The following is a 27456-nucleotide window of genomic DNA, read 5'->3' as shown; positions in this document are numbered from 1 at the left end:
TTATACATATAAGCCTCTGAAAACCTGCACATTGCTTCCACTGATGTCGTAGGAACTCTACATGAGCATAACAGGCTTGAGTAATTATAAAATTAGACTATTAGAAGCTCAGTACCAGAAAAAGTTAGTAGTTGTGTAAATAGCTAGAACGTTTTTAAATATTTGAAAGTTGTAACATAGTTATAGTGACTTGATAATGAGTGATTATTAGCTCTGTGTACAGAAGAAGTATTTGCTTCAGAACCTACCTCACTGAGTCAGATATGTGATTGCTTCATCTCGATGGTTCATATTGACACTTCACACTTCACCTTGGATCCAAGGCATCATTAACATCACTAGAACAGCAACAACAAAACAGTTCACAATTCAGTTACAACAAGTGGCAATAAAATAAATAAACATCTTGCATGAAAATGCAGAAAAGACCAGGGCAAACCACCATGTCTTCCATTGGTGCCAGAATATTGGCAGTTGGGTGGGGGGCAGTAGCTGAGTTTTGTTTATTTTTAAAGCACCGAAACAGCTTCTGTAAGTAAAAAAAAGAGCCCTGGTAAATCCATTCCGTCATTGGATGCTAGAAACTATCATTCACAGAACTACACCCACCTCTTCCTTGCCTCTCTTTGTGTGGTGTTTTCCATTTATGGAGAGCTTACATGAGACAGAGAGAGAGAAGCAGCTGTGGGTGGAGCACTTAGTATCCAGTTCTGTTTGCCAGCCACTTGAATCCACGCACCTTACAGAGCATCCTTGCATAGATTAATTGGTTTTTTTACCAAGAGCACATTGTAGATTTCAGAATAGGCAGAATAATTTCTCATGTCAGTTTTACAACTGTTTCCCCCCCCCCCCAACTTATTTCAGCTGCTACAGACCACCATGTACAGTTCGAACGAAACGCTGTGAACCTGGATTTTATTATAGTGAAGAAGTTTGCCGTTGTGTGCCAACATATTGGAAAAGACCACTTATTAATTAGTGAAGAAGATACCATCTGACAAATTGGTGTACATTTTTCCTGTTGTTGTTTTTTTTAAAAAAAGACTAACATTTTGGATTTACTGTGCAAAAGAGACATCATAGGACTATTGGACACAGACTCGTTTGTGCTCTTAAGACATGTGGAAAGCAAATGTAGAAAACAAAACCTGGGATTTTCTTCATTATAAAGAACTCAATAAGAACTTTTTTTTCCTAATGACCAAACAGCCTACATTTTCTTCCTTGTGATTTTTTAAAAAAGATAATAACTATATAATTTATTTCCATTAAAAGTATTGTACTGCATTCTTGTTTATAGCAGTAACAATTGTTAAATCTCACTGTGATCAATATTTTTATATTATGCAAAATGTTTTAAATAAAATGAAATTGTATTATATCCTGACCATGTTCACTGTACTATCTCATTAATTAATATCTATAGCTGCAGTTGGGGGAGATGAATGGCAACTTTAAGTATTCTACTGGAATCCAGATAAAATGAAGACTGCTATAGGCAGTAATACATAATTATAACACTGAACATGTAAAAAGCAATATTTTGAGCAATGAAACTTCAGAGCTTGACCTTATGCTATTTAGAGTCTATTCACCAGTCTCTATAAGAGCAAACTTGGTTGTCCTGTGGCAATCAGTGAAATGGGCCCAAATACAGAGACAAAATTTGACACACTCAAAGGACTCTCGAAGTATGCAGGACAATGTTACTTATTTAAAAAGAGACCGCCCCTCCCCAGAAAAAAACACCTTCCCAATAGGGGTTGCAGATGTGCAAAATCCTCCCATAGGAACAATATATTTGAAACAGCTTAGTGCCCTATTGGTGATGGGGGGGGGAAGGGAATACAGTGGTATCTCGGGTTACAGACGCTTCTGGTTACAGACTCCACTAACCCAGAAATAGTACCTTGGGTTAAGAACTTTGCTTCAGGATGAGAACAGAAATTGTGCAGTGGCGGGCTCCATTAGCTAAAGTGGTACCTCAGGTTACGGACCTCCAGAACGAATTAAGTTCTTAACCAGAGGTATCACTATAGAGTGCTAGAGTAACAGAGCAGTCCGCACACTCACACACTTCAACAGGATAAAACCCTACTCTCCCAAACTGTAGGAAGGAGATGCTTAACATGTTTTCTCTCTGTACTGCTCAGCCTTGCAGGGCCGGCTCTAGGGGAAGGTTGGGTGGTGCAGGGCACCAGGGTGTGGGGCTGCCACGGGGGCACCGTGTGGCAGCCGCGCTGCGCCCGCCCACCAGCCATGGCAATAAACGGGGGGGGGGGCGCCGGAGCGATCTCCGCACCACGGTGCCCGGGCGCCCGACATGCTTAAGACGGCCCTGCAGCCTTGCCTACAACACTATACTCCAAAGATTCAGGCTAGCTGTACAGCTTGTTGCACACCCACCAACTGACCTGATATACGGCATGGAAAGGAGATTCAACCTCCCTCAATGCCATTCAGTGTAGGTTTGGACTAACAGAACAGTTTGTTGCCCTACCACTATAGCATGCAAGTTTGAGGCTGGCGATACAGATTCAGAGCAGGGTTTGTAAAACCACTCCCCTTGGTTGTGGGGGCCATCCCCTTGGCTCTACTTCTCTCCCAAGAAGTATTGCCCCCTAATAATCTTTGGATGGTTTTGCACTCTGAGCATCTATACATCTAATGCTGTCATGGTGCATCTTTTAACACAAAAACATTAAGAGGATCATATGAAACAGACAACTCAATAGTCAATTATGTATGCAAAACATCTTCCAAAGGAAGCATTCCTGCATCTGATTACATAATGTAACATAATCACCTGATCCACAGATTCCTTGTAGGCAAAAAGCATTGCCAGTAACTTCCATTAAGGAGGCAACACCACAATCTCAAAGGGGCCTGCATATGAAGTTTGTAAGCCCATACGTGGCTGGAAATCCATGTGCACATTGCACTGCACAGTGGGCTCTGGATCAGAGTGAATTATTTATACTTGTGTTCCTCAGTACACTTTGGTGGCACAGCTCTGCTGGGGTAGTAATTGTACAAGCCTACTTGTATAAGCAATGGGCTGCAAACTTTCATAATTTTATGAAAGCAGTGCTTGCGTTCTCTTCTGAATTTTTCTCAGATTTTAGTTTCTCTGTTTCCTGTGTCTGAAAGAGCTGCATCATTGCATTACTAATCCAATATTAGTTCAAAGAGGACTTTCAGACATTGTAAAAATAAAAAAAAATCATTGAGAACATCCAAGAATTTGCCAAATGCTATTACAAAATCTATAACCTTTTGACAGCAAAAGTACTTCTTCAACAGCTGTCACCGGAAGGAAGAATGTAGTTCTGGAATGCCAGTTGTAGATAGTCAACACACCATCTGTGACCCTTGCTTCATATACCTGCACCCTGATCTAGTTCTACTTGTTGTTAAATATATATAATTCACTTACTATATTTTTATATGAACCTTCCTCCCAAAGGAGGAACTGCTATATTAGCAAATATAGATATTTGCTAATGTTATAATATTGTAATTAGGGGTGCAGATTTGTTTCTCTTGCTGCAATAGGCCCATGGTTTTTAATTTCTGCAGATATGGACCATAGCTGCCAAGTCTCCCATTTTTTGTGGGAAACCCCTGGATTTTAATCCGTTTCCCGCTGTTATCCCGAATAGAAAAAAATCCTGTAAATCCCCCGATTTCCTACCTGCCAGGGAGGCTCCTTCTGCGCATGTCTGGGCATGTGCAGAACTGATTTCTGGGCACTGGAAATCGGGCAGCACCAGCACCGGAAGTTGCTTCTACGCATGTCCCGACATGCATAGAAGCGACTTCTGGTGCCGCACCGCTGCTGATCCCGGATTTTTCAACGGGAGACTTGGCAGCTATGATATGGACTCGTGCAGACAATCAAATTCTAAAAAAAACAAACCTGCTGTTTCAGAACATGGTAGTAAGCTATAAAAAAAAGGTAAAGGACCCCTGGACAGTTAAGTCCAGTCAAAGAAGACAATGGGGTGCGGCGCTCATCTCACTTTTCAGGCCGAGGGAACCAGCGTTTGTCCCGACAGCTTTCCAGGTCATGTAGCCGGCATGTCTAAACCACAGGGCCGTCTCGAGCAGGTCGGGCGCCCTGGCGCTGAGGCGCGAAGATCGCTCCGGTGCCCCCGCCCTCGCAGCACGACTTCCGCGCAGCTTCTTCGTGCACGCCACCGGGACTGCACCTAGAGCCGGGCCTGCTAAACCACTTCTGGTGCACAGAGGACTGTGATGAGTGCCAGAGTGCACGGAAATGGTGTTTCTCTTCCTGCCACAGTGGTACCTATTTATCTACTTGCACTGGTATGCTTTTGAACAGCTGGTTTAGCAGATGATGGGACAGAGCAGCAGGAGCTCACCCCATCATGCAGATTCAAACTGCCAACCTTCCGACTGGCAAGTCCAAGAGGCTCAGTCGTTTGGACCACAGTGCAACCTGCGTCCCTAACATGGTAGAATCCAATCATGTCCATCCATAGATGGAATGGGAGACGGTGACAATTTTGGATTAAACTCCCATCCACTTGCAGTTCCCTGTGTCCCCCTAAATCTGCTGCAGAGGTTTGGAAGAGCTAAAGCAGATTCAGAGGTGAGGGAGAATTGCTGAAAAACACCTCTCACATCAATAAGGCTGGCAGATTATTTCTGTCAGCAGACGGACACCACAGAATACCATCCACTATTGCTTTGTATGGATTACTTGGAGGCAAACATATATAAACACTGTAAACAAGTGGAGGCAATTCATACATTTACAAATTCTAAAATCAATTCAAAATTCTTCACATAAAATTAAAAGAAAGGTGAAGCTGAACAGAGTCAACCTACAGGAAATCCATTAGTTTGTCTTGGGGGAAAAATATTGCTATATATCAACTATCTTTGTTTTGTATGGCATGCAACCTTTGTATCAGTATCTCGTGTATGTTAGAACCAGATCTCCAAATAAACAATCACTGAAATTTTCTTCTGGAGTTTTTTTATCCATTGGTTGCTGTTACGCAAGTTTTTTAGGTAATAAGCAGAAAGTTTAAATGGGCTATTGACTATTAACATTGTATGGAACAGGGAATGTCGGCTATTTGAACCATTCAAACAAATATATTTCTCTTCCATTCTCTTTATTTCTTAACACTTCCCATTTAGTTTAAGAATCTGCCTAACGTCACATAATTAAGTGAAAGACCTAATCTCCCTCCCATGTCAGTGTAAATCACTGAAAACAATGTTATGCTTGTACTCTAGGGACTCTTAACTACAAATTGTGCTGAACATGTTTCAAGTTTTTTGTGTAATAAAAAATATTGGTCCAGTACTATTAATCCTGTTTTAACAAAGGAAAATTAATAAAGTTTTTCAGCTGACAGTACACTGAAAAGGAAAAAAAATGATATTAAGGCCAACATCTTGCATTTGGGAAAGGATTTACAAAACTGAGCATTGCTCCTTTTACTCTTCCAATAACCTCTAGAACTTATATACTGTCATCTTTTCAAACCCAGGAACCACCTTTAACCCAAGCCCACAGCATAGGGCTTCAGGATTTTTTTAAAAAAATCATCATATACAGTGTCCCATTCCTTCTTCCTGTTCATCCTCTGTCTTTTTCTCCACAAAAGAATACAGAGGTGATGAAATGCTTTGGCTGGACTAGTAGGATGATCCCACTTAGCGGCTTCATGTAGATGTTAAACAGCACAGGGGATAAAACCGAACCTTGAGGAATGTCACATCAAAGCCTCCAAGGAACCTCAGAGCACTCCCCATGCATCACCTTCTGGAAACGACCATCCAAGTAGGACCAGAACCACCACAAAGTGGTACCAACTACCCCTAACAGCCACTCCAGAAAAATACCAAAGCTACTGAGACACCAAAGAGAATTAACAAGGACACATTTCCTCTGTCTATCTCCAGACAGGGCATCATAGAGGGCAACCAAAGCAGTTTCCGTGCCAAAACCCTGATTGAAACGGATCTAGAAAATAAGTTTCCTCCAAGAAATCTTCTTGCAAGCAAAGCAGTTCCTTTACCACTTGGTTAGGGTCCTTCTCTTGTCCACAGGCTGATCATCTCACCTAAACTACTTCAATCTTTGCTTCCCTGGCTTTCTCAAATTTGCCTTATCATGTTTATTCAGCACTCAACTCCAAAATCATTCACCTCTCTAACTTCTCTAGGTGGTGCCCCACCTTAAATTCCCATACTGGCTTCCTTTCCACTCCTGGATCAGTACAAATTCTTTATCCTTAACTTCAAAGACCACCAAGGCCTTGCTACCCCTTTCTTTCTGCTCCTATAGCCTGTGTCAAACGTCAGAATGCATAGATAGATGATGATGATGATGGATAGATAGATAGATAGATGATAGATCTAAAGCTATCTTAGCTATGCCATGCACACTGAAAGTATTATATTTAGAGAGAGAGAGAAAAACATGGGCATAGCTTATAAGGCCACTTCATGGAACAGCACCCTGCATACACAGCCCAAAACGTTATTGTGTTTCTATTACAAAAACAAAACATTTTTCTAACATGGAGGAAAATTTAATATATAAAATAGTACACTGGTTTTCTGGGCCTGATCATCTTCTGTTTCCATCAAATGTAGAGTTAGCGGTCAACATAATAAAGGCAAATTTTGCCAGCATTAACCACACATTCATATAAAAGACACCACAGATTTACCCATACTTGGAGATAGGAAATGACTGTGGTGTCTCAGATATTGCTTTGTGGGAACTACTGGCAAATGGTGATTTCTTATAACTACACTCTCACATGGATGCTTTGATCGGGTGCTAAGGATTAAATTAGACATTGTTTGGTCCTGCTCCAGGACTTCTCAATTACTAAGCCAGTTTAAAATAGACTTTAAAAAGAAACGTTACATGCAGGATTTCTGATAATGGAAGTTATGGAAAGCTCAGTGCACATTGTCATGTCGAAACCCATTCACAAACTTCACACACATTTTCTGGTATTAGTGGAAGACACAAAAATGCAGCCATTCAGAGAGACTTGAAAAAATCCAGATGTTTCCATTTTTACCATGGTCATTGAAATACATACATACTTCTGAACCATCTCATTCACTAAATTCTGCTTCAGTGTGTTCCTTCTTTGAGAAGTAACAAGCTAGCACTTGCTTTCCAAAGAAACCATACACGTATTCTCATATACTCAGTGAAACATGTGACACCCTGAAACAGTGCAGGTCATTACGTGGATTGTCGAATTGTGTTCCAGAAACATTGCTATAAAAAGGGCCAAGTGTCAAACAGTCCTAAACATCTTTTCCAGGTCTCTTTTGCCGTTTTGCATGCTAGGTTTTTGACATTAATTCAACTATTGCTACACTTCAAAACTCTGAAAGGATAGAGCTGGTTACTGTCATGTACAAACTGAAAGGGAAAAGTCCATGATTCTTGGAAAGAAGTCAAAATGATATTTTAAATGTTCTAGTTGAAGACAAAGCCTTCTTTGTTTTATAGTGTGATTCTTCAGAAATAAATTCAACTCCATAAACAATATTTCATTTGTATGTGGTTGATAAGCACAGTTATCACACATATAATATTTACTTATTCATCAAGTTATTTTTAGCTCTGCTCTGGAATATTTTCAGTGCCTGAATATGGTATTAATAGGATCCATCTCATTTGGTGGCAAAAGTGTTTTATGAAAGGTGTCCTTTGATTTCCGTTAACAACCATATTCTCCTTCCTAGTCTGGCTCCCAGCTTTTAAAAATGTGAGGCTGTATTTCTGCCCATAATTAAAAGGAAATAAATTACTTGCAGAAACTATTGGCCTTGGCTAATTAAGAGACAAATACACTGAAGGATCCAGGAATGAAAGACTCCTGGTCACAAGGAAGGCCTTGGTAGTTAGGCAAATTAAGCAAACAGCATTTCCGTGTGCTGGTCTGGGTGGCCAGAAGCGGCTTAATCATGCTGGCCACATGACCCGGAAGCTGTACGCCAGCTCCCTCACCCAGTAAAGCGAGATGAGTGCCACAACCCCAGAGTTGTCTGCAACTGGACCTAATGGTCAAGGGTCCCTTTACCTTTTACCACCCTTTTACTCACTAGGGCAGATTCTCGATGAGCATCTGAATCCCAAACATGGGAATAATAATTGAGGGTTGGGGTTTTCAATCACTTCTGTTAAGGCTGCACAATCAGCTCTGGGGGTCTGCAGCTATCTGGGCCGCTCTGCTCATTGCTTCTATGCATGACAATCAAAGAAGACATTCCTAAAATAGTTTATTCCATTATTTTGCCCTTCCATGGGAACACAGGAAGCTGCCTTACTCCCGGGCGAACAATTGGTCCATTAAACACAGTACTATCAATTCTACACTGACGACATTGACTGGCAGCAGTTATTTAGGCTCCCAGACAGGAGCATTTCCTGCCCTAACCAGATGCCCCAGATTGCAAGTGGGACCTTCTGCATGCAAAATGCATGCCCTGCAACAGAGCTATGAGCCTTTCCATGCTTGGTGCAACAGAATATAGTCAAGGTACTAAAGAAACATGCTGTACTTACTTCTAGAACATGGATATGAAAAAAAATGTTTTTTTTACAAAGAATACATCTAAGGCAGGTATCCCCAAACTTCGGCCCTCCAGATGTTTTGGACTACAATTCCCATCTTCCCTGACCACTGGTCCTGTTAGCTAGGGATCATGGGAGTTGTAGGCCAAAACATCTGGAGGGCCGCAGTTTGGGGATGGCTGATCTAAGGCCTTTGGCTAATAGAATAAGCAATGCTATCAAAGCAATCTTATGCAGCTTCGTAACAAATTCTGACTGCACCACAGCACTGGAATGCAAATAGACAGTTTCCCAAAATCTTGACTTCCTGAAGATTAAGACTAAGTGTAAATTTATTTAAGTTTGTATTGTTCAAAAAGCACAAAACAGCATTTTCACTTCACAACAAAGGTAGGTTGAGAGCTAGTGGTTGCCCAGTACCACCCAATATGCTTCATTGTGTCTATAAAGGTTTTTAATCTGTGTTTCCTATATTCGAACCCAACAATCTGATTGCTAAACCATAAAGCAATGGAACAGTACAGAACAACTCTGAACACTGTTAAATACATGCATGGATGCGTGTGTGTGTGTGTGCGCGCGCGCGCACACGCACGCACGCGCGCGCACACACACACACGCACACACTTTAAGCTGTTAATAGGTTTTTGGAAGAACTGGCTCATATCAACAAGGAAATGCATTTTCTGCGACTCTTTCAACGGTGCATATGTTTGTACATTTTGCAGGCAGCACTCAAGAATTCTTCTGCCACTAGTCTCTCTCAAGCAAGGACACTTTCTGGCAAGTCTTCTAATTGTTTTGGCCTAATGCAGCTATAAATTTCAATCTAGCAGTCTTGTTATTTACTTTACTAGACCTTACGTACTCAGAGCTAAATGTCACAATATTAATTTCAACTTTTTGTAGGAAGTAAATAATGTACAGGGATGGATTTTTTTTAACCCTTGCATATTTCTACAGCCAGCACTATAGACAAAATAGACACAAGCTCAGGCTACCTTGGAATCATTTTTAAAAGGGCTACTGTGTCTATACAAGTTTTGTAAATTTGAGCTCAACAAAGCCAGAGAGTAGTGACTGTAATAATTAACATCCTTGTTTAGTATTACAGTATCAGATTGGTACTAAATGAACCAGTTAGACAAAAGCTGTATGTTATACATACAATTTTCTCAGTTTTTTAGAATTTCAAATGCAGCCTTGAAAAGCTACCAACAGAGAAGGGTGGCCTATTTAACCATTATCCTGTTGGCTGCTGTCTCACTTAAAATCCTTCCAAGAGCTTTTCTATTTAAATCCATGGTCTCCCAAAGTTGTTTCCAGCTTGCAAAATATAATGAGGAAAGAAATTGAATGCAACAGTGTGTAGCATCTATTGTCAGCCTTACTTCCACTACATCATTGTTATCTAGCACAAGTGGCCTCTGCAGTCATCTTTGAGAAAATAATAATGTGGAAATGTGATTGTTGTTGGTAGATGCTGGGGCTGGGCAGATTAATCTATTTCCAATTTCTGCCATATATTGATTCATAAGTCCATTTCCCACATTTTCCCATTAATCTATGTTTCAGTGGCATGAAAATGCATATTAAAATTGTATTTGATATGTTATCTATATATCTATATACATATTTTAAATACATTTCAATACATTTTTTGAGATGAGAACTGTATTGCAAAATTCAGAGAAGTGTGGAATTCAAGCTAATGAACACATTAAAGCAGAGAGTATAGATCAGGTCAGTTCATATCATATCCAGTGTTAAAAACTGAGATATGAAAGCTAGGAGCTAAATGGCACTTTAAACCAAGGTTATGGGCGCAACAACGGAATGCCTAGGTGCACTTTTTTATAACAAGAATACAAAGCTGAAAATGAATGAACTGCAGCTAAAATCTTATGTTCATTTTTCACATGGTCTAGTCCTCATTCTATTTCCTACGTAAGTATCATTTTCAGCTTTGAAGTGCCAAACACCTCTCGGCAACTACCTAAGGCATGGTCTGTATCTGGACTTTCTTCAAACAGCTTTCTTGTATGATGCTGCTCCATGTAACTTTCCCTTCTGATTGCAGAGAATTTCTCTCACTTCAATTTCTAGTAGTATTGTGGGGATGACATACAACTGGGCAGCCTAGATAGTGAGCAACTCTTGATTTTATGGCCACAACAATGGCAGCTTGCAGAGCATTAAGAACAGAACCACAAACATACCGAGTATTGTTGTGAGAGTTAGCAATGCAGGACACAGAAACCTGCACAACTACTTCTGCATGTAAGGTACAGGGTGATTTATACAAGGTTAGTCTGTGATGTTTGAGAAGTCCTAAATAGGACTGTTATTAAATTTGGTTAGCTTCTTTGTATTGTTTTATACAATATTGCCTAGACTGATTTTTATTATTTATTTACCTTTTGTTATTATGAATTGGTAAGGGATATTTTCTGAAGAAGCCGTAATAGCTGTCATTAATAGCCTTCATTTGTTCACATATTAGCCCAAAGGTGTAATGAATCCCAGAAGGAGCATATGCCTATCAATGTTTGATTTTTATTCCACCTCAGCCTTCTTGCGATTGCAGTGCTTGGCCATACCTCCATTGTTCTGCCAAATTGCATCTGCTGAATTTTCTGTGTGAAAATGGCACGAGGAATCTGATAACTGAATCTTCTGACCATTTTGGTCATTTTGAGAAAGCCCTTGGAATCCCCAGAGAGTTCCAAAGAACAATCAAGCTTTGCAACAAGGAAGTAAAAAAGGAAGTGCCGACCCAGTGGAAATTTATTTATTACATGTTTGAAGACTGCTGAAATAACAAACTATCTAGCTCTAGAGCCAAACAGAGCATACACCCAAGAAGTAGAAAACATAACTTTAAGACTGGAAGCTTTATTCAAGTAAGTGTTTAAAATGCTTGCTTTTTCTCAAGTCCCCATTAAAATAAAGAAGAAGAAAATGCAACACACTAATATGAATCACATTTATTATGTATGAGAAAGTCTCTGTGACTCTCTGCCTTTCAGGAAATTGACTCAATGTCAAGGTCAAAAGTCCTTCAGACTTTCTAACCCATTCTAATACATTCATCATGATCCTGAGTTGTTGGGAAATGAAATCCCTAACACAAAGTGTTAATAGGGTTGTCATACGTCCGGAATTTCCTGGACATACCCCGGATTAGGCAGCTGGAAACAGTGCATGGGCAGAAATCACTTAAATGTGATTTGGACGTATGGCATGTGGACGTATGGCAACCCATGCCAGCAGTGTAGATTTTGGCTGATTTCCTCAAAGATAGCTCCAAAACTTTTTCAACTTTTTGAAATATGGCAACCCTAGTTAAAATAAGAATATCAACTGTTTGGAATGAGGGCAAGGTATTGCTACCAGTCTTACAAATAATCCCACAAAAGTTACAAACCTGCAAAATAAAATAAAATAAAATAAAATAGCTAGCCAGCCTCCTGGGGTCTGCCAGAGAGACGGGGAGAAAGAGAGAGCTCTATCCCTACACCAAACTGCATTTCCTTTGATCGGTAAGGATTTCATGAACTCTAGACCTGAGAAACAGAAGTAGTTCAGGTTTAATTCAGTTTGTCTATGACTGTTCAGGAGACTTCAGATTTAAGAAGAAAGACGTCAAAGGAAGTGTGGATGATGAGGTTCCCATTATTTTCTTCCTTTTTTGTACTTCCAGTATAGTTTGCTACGGAAAAACTAGAGCATCTCTCCAATGTGGACCTGAATATGCTACAGACGTACAGCTCACATATTTCTACATAATATTGCACCTTTATATGTTCTAGCAGATAAGAGAACAAAAAACAAAACCAGCCAAAACTCTCTCACACTTCATCTGTTCTATGTAACATTCAATGCTTTTCTATAGTTTCTAATATGTTTAGTATCTTTAAAAAAAAGAATATATGAAAAACAATCCCCCTTCCTGATCAAAGTTGTTGATGTTTAGGTATGTTGTGTGCCTCAAACATCACTAAGAAATATCTGCCTGTCAGCTAAACTGAGTATTTCCACACACTCTGAATTCCTAGCTTTATCCCCTTCTGCCCCACACCACCACATATCACAAAAGTTCATCACACTCCTTATGATAACTTTCACTCACATGAAGCTGTGAGTGAAATCTAATAGGAAGAACAGAGTGCACACTATGATCATGTGCCCATGTATAAACACAGCTGCTAGAGAACTCAATATGACAAAGAGGTCTGTGATAAGGAAGCTGCAAAAGGATACAGAGGATGATAAAATGTTTTACTTCAGTGGGAATGTTTCCTTCACATGCCAAATAGATCAGGTGGGATGAGCAAGGAAAGCCCGAGCCGAAGTGGACAAAGGACAATGCCCTGATGGAGTTATTGTGCAGGTGGGGGTGTTCATCCCTGGAAAACAGCTTTTGGCCTCCCACTTGCCTCCAAGTTGTAAATGATTGAAGAATTTGTTCAGAAAAAGAGAGACTACAGAAGATCGCCACTTTTTATACGAGTTTCCAAAACCTTTGACCAAGCAAATTATCCCTCTCTGCGTCAAAATGGAGGAGACAATAAAAATCTGCATTGGCACCTCACTGCTTTTTCAATTTTCTCCAGGCAATTGGCATTGCATCCATCTAGAACTCTCACACACTGTTGAAAAAGATCTCTGTTTAGCATCTGCTGCTATGCTGGAGGACCAGTGCAATTTATTATTGTAGACATGATTACCAGAAAACGTGAGATAACCTTTTAGTAGAATATTTTGGCCTTAAAATTCAGTGATGTTGGATTAAAACTTGTAACATATATAGTGTAGTAAAGAGCATAAATATTCCAGGTAATTTAAAAAAGACAACTGTCTGGATTGGACTAAGGTCTATACATTCGAGCATTCAGTTTCCAACAGCAGCAAGCCAGATGCTTCTTCAAGGTCACAAGCAGGTCATGAAGGTGGTGATCATACCCTGTTGATCGTGTCCAGCATCTGGTACTGAGAAATATATCTTGGAGACTTCATTTAGCAATCATGGCTAATTACTATTGATAGACATATCCTTCATAAGTTTGTCTAAACTTTTTAAAAGCCATCTAACTTATCATCACATCTTTGCAGTTGTGAATTTCAAGATATAATTATGTTTTGGAACTTATTTAGTCCAGCCTGAGCCTAACTAATTAACTTCATTTACTGAGCCAGAATTCTAGTATTTTTCTTTCAGAGTGAGCCAAAATTTCTCAGATCATGTCTCAGGTCATGTTCTGAGAAAAATTCTGAGTTTTCTTTTTCTCACCCCAAATAGAAAAAGACCACTTTGTATAATTTTCTCCAAATATTCTACACCATTTTTGTGGCATCTCTCTTTACCACCCTTATAATTTTAACATACAGCACTCTTTTTCTATGTTGTGTGTGACAGTCTACTGTTGTATGTAAACCCTCTAGTCTAGAACTTCAAAGAATCATCTCAGTGCATGTCCCAGAACCCTATTGTCATGCTTTATGAGTGCTCAAAGGAACTCAGTATATGCTTACTATTACTGCCAATATACTAAGTTAAAGGGACACCAATATTTTGTAATGATATAATGCAAACTAAGCAGGTGTGTTTCCAAATTTTCTATTATAATACTACATTTTCATTCACAAGGCTCCAATTAGGATTACAGCACCACCTGTTGTTGTTTAGTCGTTTAGTCGTGTCCGACTCTTCGTGACCCCATGGACCATAGCACGCCAGGCACTCCTGTCTTGCACTGCCTCCCGCAGTTTGGTCAAACTCATGTTGGTAGCTTCGAGAACACTGTCCAACCATCTTGTCCTCTGACGTCCCCTTCTCCTAGTGCCCTCAATCTTTCCCAACATCAGGGTCTTTTCCAAGGATTCTTCTCTTCTCATGAGGTGGCCAAAGTATTGGAGCCTCAGCTTCACGATCTGTCCTTCCAGGGAGCACTCAGGGCTGATTTCCTTAAGAATGGATAGGTTTGATCTTCTAGCAGTCCATGGGACTCTCAAGAGTCTCCTCCAGCACCATAATTCAAAAGCATCAATTCTTCGGCGATCAGCCTTCTTTATGGTCCAGCTCTCACTTCCATACATCACTACTGGGAAAACCATAGCTTTAACTATACGGACCTTTGTCGGCAAGGTGATGTCTCTGCTTTTTAAGATGCAGTCTAGGTTTGTCATTGCTTTTCTCCCAAGAAGCAGGCGTCTTTTAATTTCGTGACTGCTGTCACCATCTGCAGTGATCAAGGAGCCCAAGAAAGTAAAATCTCTCACTGCCTCCATTTCTTCCCCTTCCATTTGCCAGGAGGTGATGGGACCAGTGGCCATGATCTTGGTTTTTTTGATGTTGAGCTTCAGACCATATTTTGCGCTCTCCTCTTTCACCCTCATTAAAAGGTTCTTTAATTCCTCCTCGCTTTCTGCCATCAAGGTTGTGTCATCTGCATATCTGAGGTTGTTGATATTTCTTCCGGCAATCTTAATTCCGGCTTGGGATTCATCTAGTCCAGCCTTTCGCATGATGAATTCTGCATATAAGTTAAATAAGTTGCAATACTGTCCTTTGCTCCCTAATTTTATGTCTTCTCCATTTCTTGTAAACTACACATCCAGAAATAGGTGCTTCTTTTTCTAGCAACCATAAAACTGCCTTTTAAAAAAACAAACAGGAAGAATACAAACTTCATAATTCATCTTTAAGCCTTGTGTGTGAAAATGCTCTAAGATTGTTTCAGAAACTAAACTGAGGGCCAAGCAACACATGAAGATAATCACATGGTTTGTCTCTGAGTCTGCCATTTTTCTTTCAGAAATAGCTAGCACTGACCTTGATTCATATTGGGACCCAGGCATGGAGGAAAGGCAATTTGCATGGGAGAAACCTCCTATTGCCCTCTCCTCACAAGGGCCTGAGGGTGCTCAGGCTACTCCTCGTCTGCTATTTACATTTTTTTAAATGTGCATGCTAATTGCTTTCACACAATTTAACATCATGTCTAGTTGGCCCTAAATTGCACCATACCTTTCCCCCCACTCTTTCCAGACAGAAGTTCATGCTTTAACTCTCTGTGTCCAAGCTTCTTCTTCATACTCTTCTTTTTGCCCCAAGCTTTCTCCACAGAAACCCACTCTTTAAAGCTGAATTCGTGCAGACATCAATTCAGATTTTTCACTGATTGACATTTGCTGTGATTGAGCTTTAAAGAGGGGGTTTTCACGGGGAGAGCTCCAGAGCAACAAAAAGGCTTGGACATGGAGCTTTAAATTGCTTTAAATTGCGGACAGTGCCTGGAAGAAGCAGAGGAAAGGTATGTGTGGACAAGCCTTCTGTTTAGCAATTCCACAGGAATTCTTTGTAAGAAATGAGAATGCGACTTTTTCACTTTATTGGCTAGTACAGTAAGATGCCTTTAGTAAGATCTAGTACTCTTTACTGCCTCTATATTTTTTCAAGTGAAACACTGCACTAAAAACGTGTTGATGTAGGATAAAATACTATGAGTCAAGGTCAAGGAAACAATAACATCCTTACTGCCCATTATACTTGCTCAGGGTGGTTGGTTTTAATAACCTTGGATATCGTCATAGCAAAGATAAAGATCTCTTGGATAGTGTGAAGGAGGAACTGCCTTCCCTTTAGAGCTCTAAGTATTCAAAGTTGGATCCACTGATTATAGGAAGCAATTCAAGTTGTTTTCTCGCAAGGAAGCCTATTCAGCATAAGGGAATTTCCCTTAAAAAAAGGGAGAACTTGGCAGCTATGCTCTAGTGCAGGGAAATCCAACATGCAGCCCTCAAAGCCTTTTTTGGAAACCCTCAGCAACCTTTGATTCCCCCACCCCCACCCTTTTGCTGCCTTCCCAAAGTTGGGTAAGTGAGGCACTGGGTTTTGGGGAGGAGGCGTGAAGGTTCTGACAACATCCTAGATTCCTCCTGTCTTCTTCCCAAAGCCCAGTTTTGAGGAGGAGGGCCTCATGTTTCCTTCCCAAAGCCTGCTGCCTCACTTAGCAAGCTTTGGGAAGGCCACACGAGGGCTTGTGGGGGCATCAAATTTTGGCGTCCCGCCCTGCCCCCCTCACTCACATGACAAGGCAGTGTGTGGTCCGCGGGTTCCATGTCAAAGTACTCTTGCAGCCTACTTGGTATGAAAAGTTGGACCGCCCTGCTCTAGAGAGCATTCAAAGTCTGGCAATCAAAACTGTTATTTTTGTGAACAAACTGAAATATAATTTATGTGGAAAAGCTGAGTCCTTATAAAAAATACTCCTGCACTGTAAAATCTAGCTATGTTTTAGAAGTTTTATTTACAGTTCTTGAGGTCATTGAAGTTTTATTTTGGGGAGGTTGAAGGGTCGTGCACACACACGCAAATACATATTTTATTCCCCTGAAAACACAGACACAAATAAATTAACCATAAAACAGTAATGAGGGGTCAGGGCACATAAAAGTAATTTAAGCCTATAAGATTACTTTAAAAATGAAGGTTTTGCTAAAAGATGCCACTACAATGCAGCACACTTGAAAACTCCTAAGCTTGAGAACTGCCAAACCCTTTTTCTCATGCATGGCTCTGCAAACAAATTTTGAAGCCAAGTCAGTTTCCTGGAAGACTGTCAGTCCCTTAAATTTTATGATATATTTTAACATTGAAATAGTACAGTAAGATACATTGTTATTTCTCATTTGATGCCTGTCCCTTGCTTCCCTGTTATTTATTCTCTTCTATCCTTTTTTATTTGCAGGCTGTCCAATGCGTATTGTTTTGATGCTTTGCACTTACGCATGGTAAAAAATGTACTTAGACAGCAATTCTGTACACACTTACCTAGGACTAAGTCTTATGGCACAGAATGGGGCTGACTCCTAAATAGATGTGTACAGGATTGCCTACTATTAGTCCTTTTGATTACACAGGAGGTTTTGCTTTTGTTTATTTAGCTTTGATTCACTGCCTACTCTATCGTCATGCCAAAAGCAAACTGTTTCATTAAGTCACTACTAGTCAACATGGTGCCCTCCGGATGTTGTGGAATACAACATGTGAAGGTTTTGTAGAACCACGAAATCCAGTTTTGTGGAAGCTTAATTTAAGGTTACCTTTTTATGGATTGGTGTAGATGAAATGAATGCAGAATAGTTCCATGCCTCCTAAAGCCTTTGTGTCTGAGCTAGAAATGGGTTTGTATTTAAGCATGATACTTTAAATATTTAATGTCTTTAAAGTCTGACACCAACTCAGTTATATTACTACTTCCTAGCCTCCTATTATTGTTGTTCTTCTTGTTGTTATTTACCCTTCCATACCATCCCAGCTCCTGCCCACCTAGCAGTTCGAAAGCACATCAAAGTGCAAGCAGATAAATAGGGACCGCTACGGCGGGAAGGTAAACGGCATTTCCGTGTGCTGCTCTGGTTCGCCAGAAGCAGCTTTGTCATGCTGGCCACATGACCCGGAAGCTTCTGCGGACAAACACCGGCTCCCTCGGCCTATAGAGCGAGATGAGCGCCGCAACCCCAGAGTCGGACACGACTGGACCTGATGGTCAGGGGCCCCTTTACCTACCATCAGAATGTAAGAATGTTCACCATCTCTCTGGAGCAGGGACAAGATTCCTTATAGGACTTAGCGCGCACACACCCCAATTTGGATGTCTGCACATTCAAGACCTCATCTTTAAATATAAGCCACATAGAAACTGCTTCTGCCGAACTGCCTAAATATGCACAAAAGCTACTCGAGCTATGTTGAAAAGGCTGTGGTTAAATTAGCTCCCGGTGAAGTCTTGATAGTCTTGACTAAAGTTCAAAATATTGTGTGAAAATGTTTTGGACACATTTACTGTACAAGATTCCACAGTAATTTTCTTTAACTGGCTTACACTGCAATCCTATGCATGTTCGCTCAGCATCAGGTACTACTGAGTTCAGTTGAGCTTATTCCCAGGTAAGCGTGGATAAGGCTGCACCCTTAGAATAATACAAGGGGAGGGGAATTGTAGTCCAAAAACAGCTGAAGGCCTCCTTCACCTGGAGACCTTCAAGTGAACAAGAACCCTCCTCATTATTCCCTTACCATAAAGGCAGGAAGCACCGTTCTCATTTGGGCTAGTTTCAGAATAACGATATCCCATTATAGAGCAAAACCAGCTTGTGCAAGGACATTGCTTCTTTGCCTCACTTTAGGGAATCATGACATTTAAAAAAACAAAAAACTAAACTAAACAGTGGCTGGGAGCCCAGGGGGTGGTGCAGCACCAACAGAAAATTTTGCCCCATGCATTGCCATATGGGATCATTTTTAGAATGCTCCTGGTTGCCGGCAGGCCCCCAACACAGTTCCCCCCCTACCCTGGCATGGGCGGAGTAAAGCCTTCATGCCAGGGTGGCACCACTATCACCCCAGGCCTATTGGCCAATCCATTTTGAGCCGGATGATCGTGGGGTTTTTTTAAGCAGCAGTGCGATGTGTGCACCCTAACCCTAACCCCCACCTTCCCTGTTTTATGTGTGTTCTCTGGCCTTGGCTTGGACTTTGGTTGGTCGCCTGTCTTGGGTCAGGGGGTGGGTAGGAATTTTTTCCATTTGGTAAATTGGCTCTAGCCACTTGGTCTTTGCCTCCCTCTTAGCAATTGTCACAACTTTGTAAGGTTTGGCAGTTAGGCAATGGGCACATTGATTTGTGGGGGGGGGGAGAGGTCAGCCATCGCCTGCTCTTCCATTTGATCAAGGGTATTCCGTTAAAGGAATCCAGGGTCTGGATCTTGTCCAAAGTCCGCTTGAGGGGCTAGGGTCATGCCAGGCCTCTGGGGACACTGAGGAGAGCTGCAGGCGGGGTCCCCCAATGTGGCTCCCTCTTTGGGTGGTTTACCCTTATTGACTTCCTGCAAAGGGGGCAGGAGTCCGATATAGTCTACGCCAATGCCTAAGCCAATGCCGCTCACTTTTTCTGCAATTCAATAAAGTTGTGGCCAACTAAAAATTCTGTGTCTGTGAATTATTTTAATAAGGGGCTGGTTAGGGGCCTTGCCACGGAATCTGAAAATATACTTTATGGGGAACATAAAGTGAAACGTTAAATCTGAAATACGTTGTCCTGAGTATGCCACCGTTCATTAAAAAGTGCTTTGCTGGGTCCAACTGCCTTTTGTCCATTTGTCTTTTAAAGGATCCCAGTCAGCACTCATTATAGTTAAAAACTCATTTGAGTCTAATGGGAGTATTGCAAGCAAGAAACGTTGCGCAGGGCCCATCATCTAGGAAAAGTGTATGATGAATAGGATATCCTGCCTCCTCCCTATCACGTAATTGCCTACCTAAACAAATAAAAGTGCAATATGATTTACACTCCTTAAGGTTAATTAGAATCCTTTCCATATTTCCTTTCACATGAGAAGACACATTATAAACATTTTAAAATGAACGGTTAGGGTGTGTTCACTTCAGGCTTTTGAAACTAAATCAGTACCTCTGCAAAATATCACTGCACTAATAAAATACTATCCATTTAACAACCTTGTGCCAGAAGACCTGACAGTTAAAGCACAACATGATTTCAAGCATAAGGTTTTCTAAAAAATTGATTCAATAGAGTCACAATTTCAAATTGGATGGCTATGCTGCAAAAACTGTATGTGTTGGATTAATTAATCTGGTGCCTATTCAATCATATGAAAAGAGAGAGAGAGAGCATGTGATGAGTGCAAGAATGAGATAGGGAGTTTGCTGCATAAACACACAGTTCCTGAAAAAAGAAAATTTGATTTTAATTGATGCTTGCTTTCTTGGCACTACTTAGCATACTTATGTCAATATGAGAAAAATATTAGTAGCCTGATCTTTGATCAGCAATTCTCACATAGCCTGCGTTGCAAGGAGTTCTGGAAAAGTCAAACAATGACCTGTGAGATGTAGCTTTGGGAATGGGTGTTGATGAAAAGGTTTCCTTGTATTATTTTCATTGTGTTTCCTGCTTGCCTCTTCATTACTGATTTAGCTATGAGCCAGAAAATACAGAGTATTTTTTAAAGAAACTATCTTAAGAAATTATTTCCTTTGTAACTTGAAGGTGCTGTATGGTAGTTTGCAAGAAAAATGGACCTCTGTGAATGGGCTATTAAGGGCCGAACACCGATTTCATTAACCCTATATATTATTATTATTTATATATATATATATATAAAGTTACTTTGATTGCACATCAGTAAAAACAGACATGATCTGCATAGTTCTTTAGAAACACAAAAACTCATGCAAAATACGTGTATTTTAAAAGGTCTCTCAAAACAGATTTTGTTTCCAGATAAAAATTCACTGGTTATGGCCCAGGAGAGACTATAGCTCAGTGGTAGGTTCAATCCTCTCCATCTCCCATTAAATGGTCAGAGTAGACAATGCTGGGAAGAGGCACCAGGTTGCCCCCCAAGATTGAGGGGATCTGGCGTGCAACATGCGCATGGGGTGTCACATCATCTAGAAGAGGCCAAGCTCTCTGGAGAAGCTGGCCACTGATGCTGTGCTGCATGTCCCACGCCCTCAATATTGAGGGCACCCAGCCCCATTACAACAGATTTTCACACCTGATGCTGGGCTTGATGGGCAAATTATCTGCCCTGGTGTGAGCCAGCTTTCTATATGTAAAACAGCCATGGTGTCCTAGTCTCATTACTGAGCTACAATGTAGAGCTCAGTGGAGTGGGAGGCCAGCCAACCAGAAGAGTATCTGAGGTGAACTTGCCTGAAAAGCAGAGTCAGCATCCAAAGTCAGGACCAGTCCCGGGGTCAGGCAAACAGCAATCCACATTGTCCGACAGTCCAGAGGTCAGGGAATCCAATGACAATGGGCTCAGGGGTCAAGAAGAGGAGGAAGCAGCAAGGTAAGGCCAAGAATTGCAAGCACTGTTAGCAGCATCTAACTGCTGCTGGAAGCTCTGCTTAAGAAGGCTGACACCAGCTGGTTCTCATCAGTGCCTTCTCAAAGGCTGATCAGCTGCAGGTGAAATCACTCCCCCTTCTCCCTCTTCAGGCTGCTGTTCAGCAGGCAAAGCTGACACCACAGCTCAGTGGTAGAGCACATGCTTTGCAGGCAGGTTCAATTCTTGGCACCTCTAGGTAGGCCTGGAAAGACCCTTGTGCAGAAACCTGGATAGCCATTGATACAGATGAGTCATACACAGTACAAGGCAGCTGTTGCTAAGGCATTTTACTACCTGAAGTAAAGGAAAGGTGGCCCTCTCCATCCATTTCCCCATTCCATGTACAGTCTTATTTCCACATTGGATCCAGGATCCTCCCCTATATCTAAAGGCAGCAGGCAAGCTTAAAGAGTGCAGAGCAGGCCACATATCAACCTCCCTCTGCTACTCAGTCACTGCTTAGCTGGAGGCAGGATGGAAGGTGAACATTGACGAAACAAAAAGTGTTCGCTGGGTTTCTCTATGTGTTTTTTTTTTTGAAGGAGGAACCTGACTGCAATTGCTCTAAGGGTATTAAATAATCTCTTATATTAATTATCGGGCAGCTCTGTTTCTGCAATGTTCCCAAGGTTGTGATAGTTCAGCTGGTACAGCATAAGACTCAACCTCAGGGTCATGGGTTCAAGCCCACACTGGGCAAAAGATTCCTGCATTGCAGGGAGTTGGACTCAATGACCATAGCTGCCAAGTTTTCCCTTTTCCCACTTGGAAGCCTATTCAGCATAAGGGAAAATCCCTTAAAAAGGGGGATAACTTGGCAGCTATGCTCAATGACCCTCCTGGTCCTTTCCTAACTTTCCTACAATGATTCTATGACCTGGGGCTCCTGAGTGGGCACCGTGATCCTGTATTCTTGCTGCTGTTCATTCCATTTTCAGCACTAACTGGAGCAGGTAGGAGCCGCAACACACCACAACAGTTTTCCTGCTCCCCTTGCCACTTATATGGAACTACTCAGGAGTGGGGCATCAGGGAAGGCCTAGTCCCCACTGTGTTGGCTATAGCCAGGGCAAGGCCCGGACGCTCCTGTGCATGCTTTAGTTGTAATAAACCACAAAACCTTGTGTGTTCTTGATCCTGTGTGATAGTAGTAACCATCTCTGACCAGCACTAAATAAGCCTCCACTAAACTAATTTCACAAAAGGGAGACCCAACAGAGGTCCTATAGAAGTCTCAGCTCTTGCAGCATGCAGACCGTGAACATTCAGAGAGGTTTCTAGAGGCTAATACACAATAATGTCATTTAGTCACACTGGTTACAGATGTAGAGACGCCATGTGCAGCCTGTAGGATACATCCCATAAAATACTGATTTGGGGCAAAATTCAGACTAGGTCCCCAAACTGTGCATAAAACCCCCAAAAAACCCTAGCCCCTGAATTTATGGATTCAGAATTCCATTCAGAATGCCTGCATCTTGGTTTCCACACCTTTTCGAATCGGTTTTAGTACTGGTTAAAAACAAAACAAAAAGACAAAATGCTCGTGAACATTCCCTAAGAATATATTTAATTTAGCAATAAAAATAATATTTCTTCAACACTTTGTTAAAGTGATGGGAAATGTAAAAGAAATACAGTTTAAGAAAATCACCTTCACTTTATTGTATTTTCTCATGTTAAATACAAACTTCTTTTTCCCATTAAGTCAGTGTTTGGTATTGCAGTTTATCTTTAAGTAGTGCTCAGAAAGATAACATTAAAAGTTTAACAAATGAGATTTCCTCTTATTGTGAAGGAGAAATACTCCCTCTTAGTCACAAGCACAGTGATGAAAGGGGGAGGGAAGATAGTAGCTCCAGATATATAATTGAACTATATTCACATTAATCAAAACCAGTTCTTCTTGCTATATAAAACAATATAGGCAGCAAATATTGGGTGGTTTTATTAAGTCTAAAGCAACAAACATGAGCTTAGTTTTGCTCTTGTTGAGCATTCTTTTTAAGAAGAAAAATGTTACAGCAAAGTTCTTAAGAGAGGGGAGAGCTATGACAAACTCCCGGCTGAACAATGGGGGTGGAGACGCTCCTTCAGGTATACAGGGTGAAAGCTGTTTAAGTGGTCCTCTGCCTCCAGCTGCTTCTTAGCTCAGAAGTGATTTTTCCTGAAGTTTGCTTTTATATATTTATACAGTGGTACCTCGGGTTACAGACGCTCCAGGTTACACACTCCGCTAACCCAGAAATAGTACCTCGGGTTAAGAACTTTGCTTCAGGATGAGAACAGAAATCACGTGGTAGCGGCACGGCGGCAGCAGGAGGCCACATTAGTTAAAGTAGAACCTCAGGTTAAGAACAGTTTCAGCTTAAGAACGGACCTCCGGAATGACTTAAGTTCTTAACCCGAGGTACCACTGTATAGTGTTACATGCATTTGTGTGCAATGTGTGTGTTTGTGCTTTAGTTTTGTTTTTAGCTTTAGGTTTCACTTTGTATTGTTTTAAGTGTATTGTAAGCCACCTTGTGTGCTCAGGAGAAAGGATAGAAAAGAAGCAATAAGCACCTGCCAAAAAGTTCTCCTGTCCCTCATTCACCACACCATGAAAAATGTAGTCCTGGCAACACTTTTCTCCAGGATGCCGGTTGGTAGGGGAAATGCAACAGAAACTTTAAGAAAGAAAATTAATTTCAAGTTGTCAAGGGAACAGGAAAGCACACTTCATGCTCTGTATGCCCTTAAGAGGGAAAGCTTATGTTTCAAAAGGCCACGGGGTTCTTTACATCTTTCCTAACCCTCTTATTTTAAAGAGTGTTTATTCTTGAGGCAAGAGATTGGTATGCAGTGCATGCCTTATATACATGGCCTGCATATTCATGGAACAGCTCCAGTCTGATGGAAATAAAGCAAGGTCCTCTGAAGAGATAGAGATAGAGGGGTGTGTGTGTGTGTGTGTGTGTGTGTGTGTGTGTGAGAGAGAGAGAGAGAGAGAGAGAGAGAGAGAGAGAGAGAGAGAGAGAATTTCTTAAATCCATACATTTATGTTCTATGTACTTTTCCTCCTTTGAAATGCAAAAAGTTCTTGCTACAGGTGCTCACTGTGTCCCTTGCATTATGTTTCACAGGAGCAGCTAAGCCAAGCTGTGACCTTCCAGAAGTTGCAGGACTACACCTTTCATCACCCTCATTCATTTGCCATGCTGGCTTGGGCTGATGGGAGCTGAAGGGTGACAGGCTAGCCATCCCTGTTATAGCAAATAACCTTTGGGTATTGGTGCAGTTATGATGCCAGTCAATCTGTGTTCTAGTCAGAGCTCCTACCCTAGCCTATCAGTTTTATTCATGGCACAGCAATCTCTGGGGAAGTGCTTAAATGAAAGGGGAAAAAAGATCCTAATGAAAAATCCCTCCCAAAACCCTGATTCCCCCTTCTCATGAAAGCTGCATGCAGTGGCTGCATCATCCTAAAAACCCAGCAATTCACTCAGGAAGTAAGCAGGGTGGACCAGAAGTGCTGGGGAGGGGAGAGAGGGGAGCTACTTGAATGGAGTGGAGACGATAAACAATGTGACAGAGCAAGAGGAAGTGATTCGAGAGGAGTGGAGAGGATTAGGAGCCAGAAAGACAGAATGAGGGGAAGCAAATAGGCAGAGGGTCTTCTCGGCAGTGGCGCCCTCCCTGTGGAACGCCCTACCAGGGCCGGCTCTAGGCCCACCCCCAGTGGCGCGGGGCGCCAGGCCACCAGGGGCGTCGCTGCGTCCACTGAGAGGCGCGGCTGAGGCTGCCCCAGGTGCGCCTCCGCTGTTCATCGGCTTCAGGCTGCTCTCCGGAGGCGCACGGGCCTGGGGCCGCCTCCGCCGTGCGGGGGGGGGGTGTCGCAACAGGGGGCGGGCAGCGTCCCCTGGCCCAAGGCCGGCCCTACAACAGGCTGGGTGGCGCAGTGCAGCTGCGCCCGCCCGCCTGCCTGCTCATCTGCTAGCCGCGCTGGGAAACGGGGCGGGGCGCCGGAGGGATCCGTCGCACCACGGCGCCAGGCATGCTTAAGACGGCCCTGCGCCCTACCATCAGATGCCAAGGAGATAAAGAATTACACAACTTTTAGAAAACATCAATAGGGAAGTTTTTTTATGTCTGACATTTTATTATTATCTTATATTTTGCTGGAAGCTGCCCAGCCGGATGGGCAGGGTATAAACAATGAAGTTGTTGTTAATTACAAATAGATAAAGATATAAAAATGCAATAAAAATGCATACACATCTAACACAGTACATTACAATTGCTACAAGAGGCAGAAAAATCATTAAGTGGGAACCGCCATTCTAGAATGAATGAGCCAAAAGTAAACCCTTCACACATGACATTAATCACAGAAAGAGAGGGGAGTATGATAGCGCCCACTGGCCCTTCCCCCACCCCAATACAAGTTTAGTATGATTTGCAAAAGATCCTACTTGTTGTATGTTGGCTCTGCCCAAATTTTGACAGGCTCCCCAGTCACACAGATGAAACCTACACACATAGTTTGTAAGTCAGCAGGCTATTTCATAAACCATGTGAAATGTGCATATTGGCTCAACCCTGCTATTTCCTCTATCTGTCACGTGAAAAGTCCCTAAGTGACAAGTGTCTAAATTCTTCCCTTCTGTCAGAGGTGAGCAATCACATATAGATGGCTTTTTTTTGGGGGGGGGGGGGAATGACACATATAATTTCATTATATTGCAACAGCATTATAAATGTTGAAGACCATTCTTTTGTATACCTCTGGTGGTTTTATTAAACACACACACACAGAGCACCCAGCCAGTAAAATATTTGGGATTCAGGGAAATCAAGGCTTGGAAAAACCACAATGTTAGTCACTCCAGTCTCCAGCCAGGCCTTACGTTACAACCGCATCTGTTCCAACTCTACAGACAGAGAATCTCACCTAAGAGATCTACAGCAAACCTTTTTAGAACTAAAATATCCACCTGATGAAGTTAAACAACAGATCAACAGAGCCAGACAGATACCTAGAGAGAACCTGCTGCAAGACAGACCCAAAAAAGAAAATAACAGAACACCACTAGTCATCACATACAGCTCCCAAGCTAAAACAGTACAACGCATCATCAGAGATCTACAGCCTCTCCTGGACAATGACCGCTCCCTTTCTCAAGCTCTGGGAGGAAGACCTTTCATTGCCTACAGACAGCCACCCAATCTTAAACAACTCCTCACCCACAATAATACAACCACCAGACTTAACATGGACACTGGTACCAGAGCCTGCAATAAACCCAGATGCCAACTTTGCTGCCACATACACCCAGACAACACCATTACTGGCCCCAACAACATCCAACATACCATCTCAGGACTATTTAATTGCTCATCCTCTAACATTGTGTATGCCATCAAATGCCAACAGTGCCCTTCAGCTCTCTATATTGGACAAACAGGCCAAACCCTACGCCAAAGGATAAATGGACATAAATCTGACATCAGGAACCAGAAGACAGAAAAACCAGTAGGAGAACACTTCAATCTCCCAGGACATTCTATACAAGATCTCAAAGTAGCTGTCTTACTACAAAAGAATTTCAGAAATAGACTGGAAAGAGAAGTTGCTGAATTGCAACTTATCACCAAGCTCAAAACCATGGAGGGACCTGGTTTGAACAGAGATATCGGGTTCTTATCTCATTATACATGATAAGCGATCTTCAGCCATCTCAACCCTTGCTTTTTCATGCAAAACCATTTGCAGTCGTTTGCGGTCATCAACAGCTATCAGTCAGTCAATCACCCATTTCCACCACCCTTCTGAGTGATCCCCCCTCCCCATCCCCACCCCTCCCCACCCCTTCTCTACATAAGTGCCTGGAAACTTCCATTTCACTGTATCTGAAGAAGTGTGCATGCACACGAAAGCTCATACCAAAATAAAAACTT

General features: G+C 41.8%; 1 protein-coding gene and 1 long non-coding RNA gene across 6 annotated transcripts in view; one reads left to right on the top strand and one right to left on the bottom strand.

Moving 5' to 3' along the window:
* The window catches only part of VEGFC (vascular endothelial growth factor C), a 48104-nt gene extending 47101 nt beyond the window's left edge, over positions 1-1003 (top strand). For all 4 annotated transcript variants that reach the window (XM_035111770.2, XM_035111769.2, XM_035111772.2 and 1 more), the window contains exon 7: positions 868-1003. In XM_035111770.2, the coding sequence (XP_034967661.2) occupies positions 868-982 (115 nt within the window). In that variant the 3' untranslated portion in view covers positions 983-1003. The remainder of the gene's footprint in view (positions 1-867) is intronic.
* The window catches only part of LOC118083409 (uncharacterized), a 65560-nt gene that overhangs the window by 8906 nt on the left and 29198 nt on the right, over positions 1-27456 (bottom strand). Inside the window, exon 2 of one of the 2 annotated variants that reach the window (XR_009558157.1) lies at positions 249-338. This is a non-coding gene — a long non-coding RNA (uncharacterized LOC118083409). Of the gene's footprint in view, positions 1-248; positions 872-27456 lie in introns of those variants that run through there. The other variant, XR_004692391.2, reaches the window with a different exon arrangement.

Source organism: Zootoca vivipara, chromosome 9, assembly GCF_963506605.1.
Source record: "Zootoca vivipara chromosome 9, rZooViv1.1, whole genome shotgun sequence".
NCBI classification, from domain to species: Eukaryota; Metazoa; Chordata; class Lepidosauria; order Squamata; family Lacertidae; genus Zootoca; species Zootoca vivipara.
Note: the sequence above shows the minus strand (reverse complement) of the source record. Positions and strands in the feature narration are given on the sequence as shown.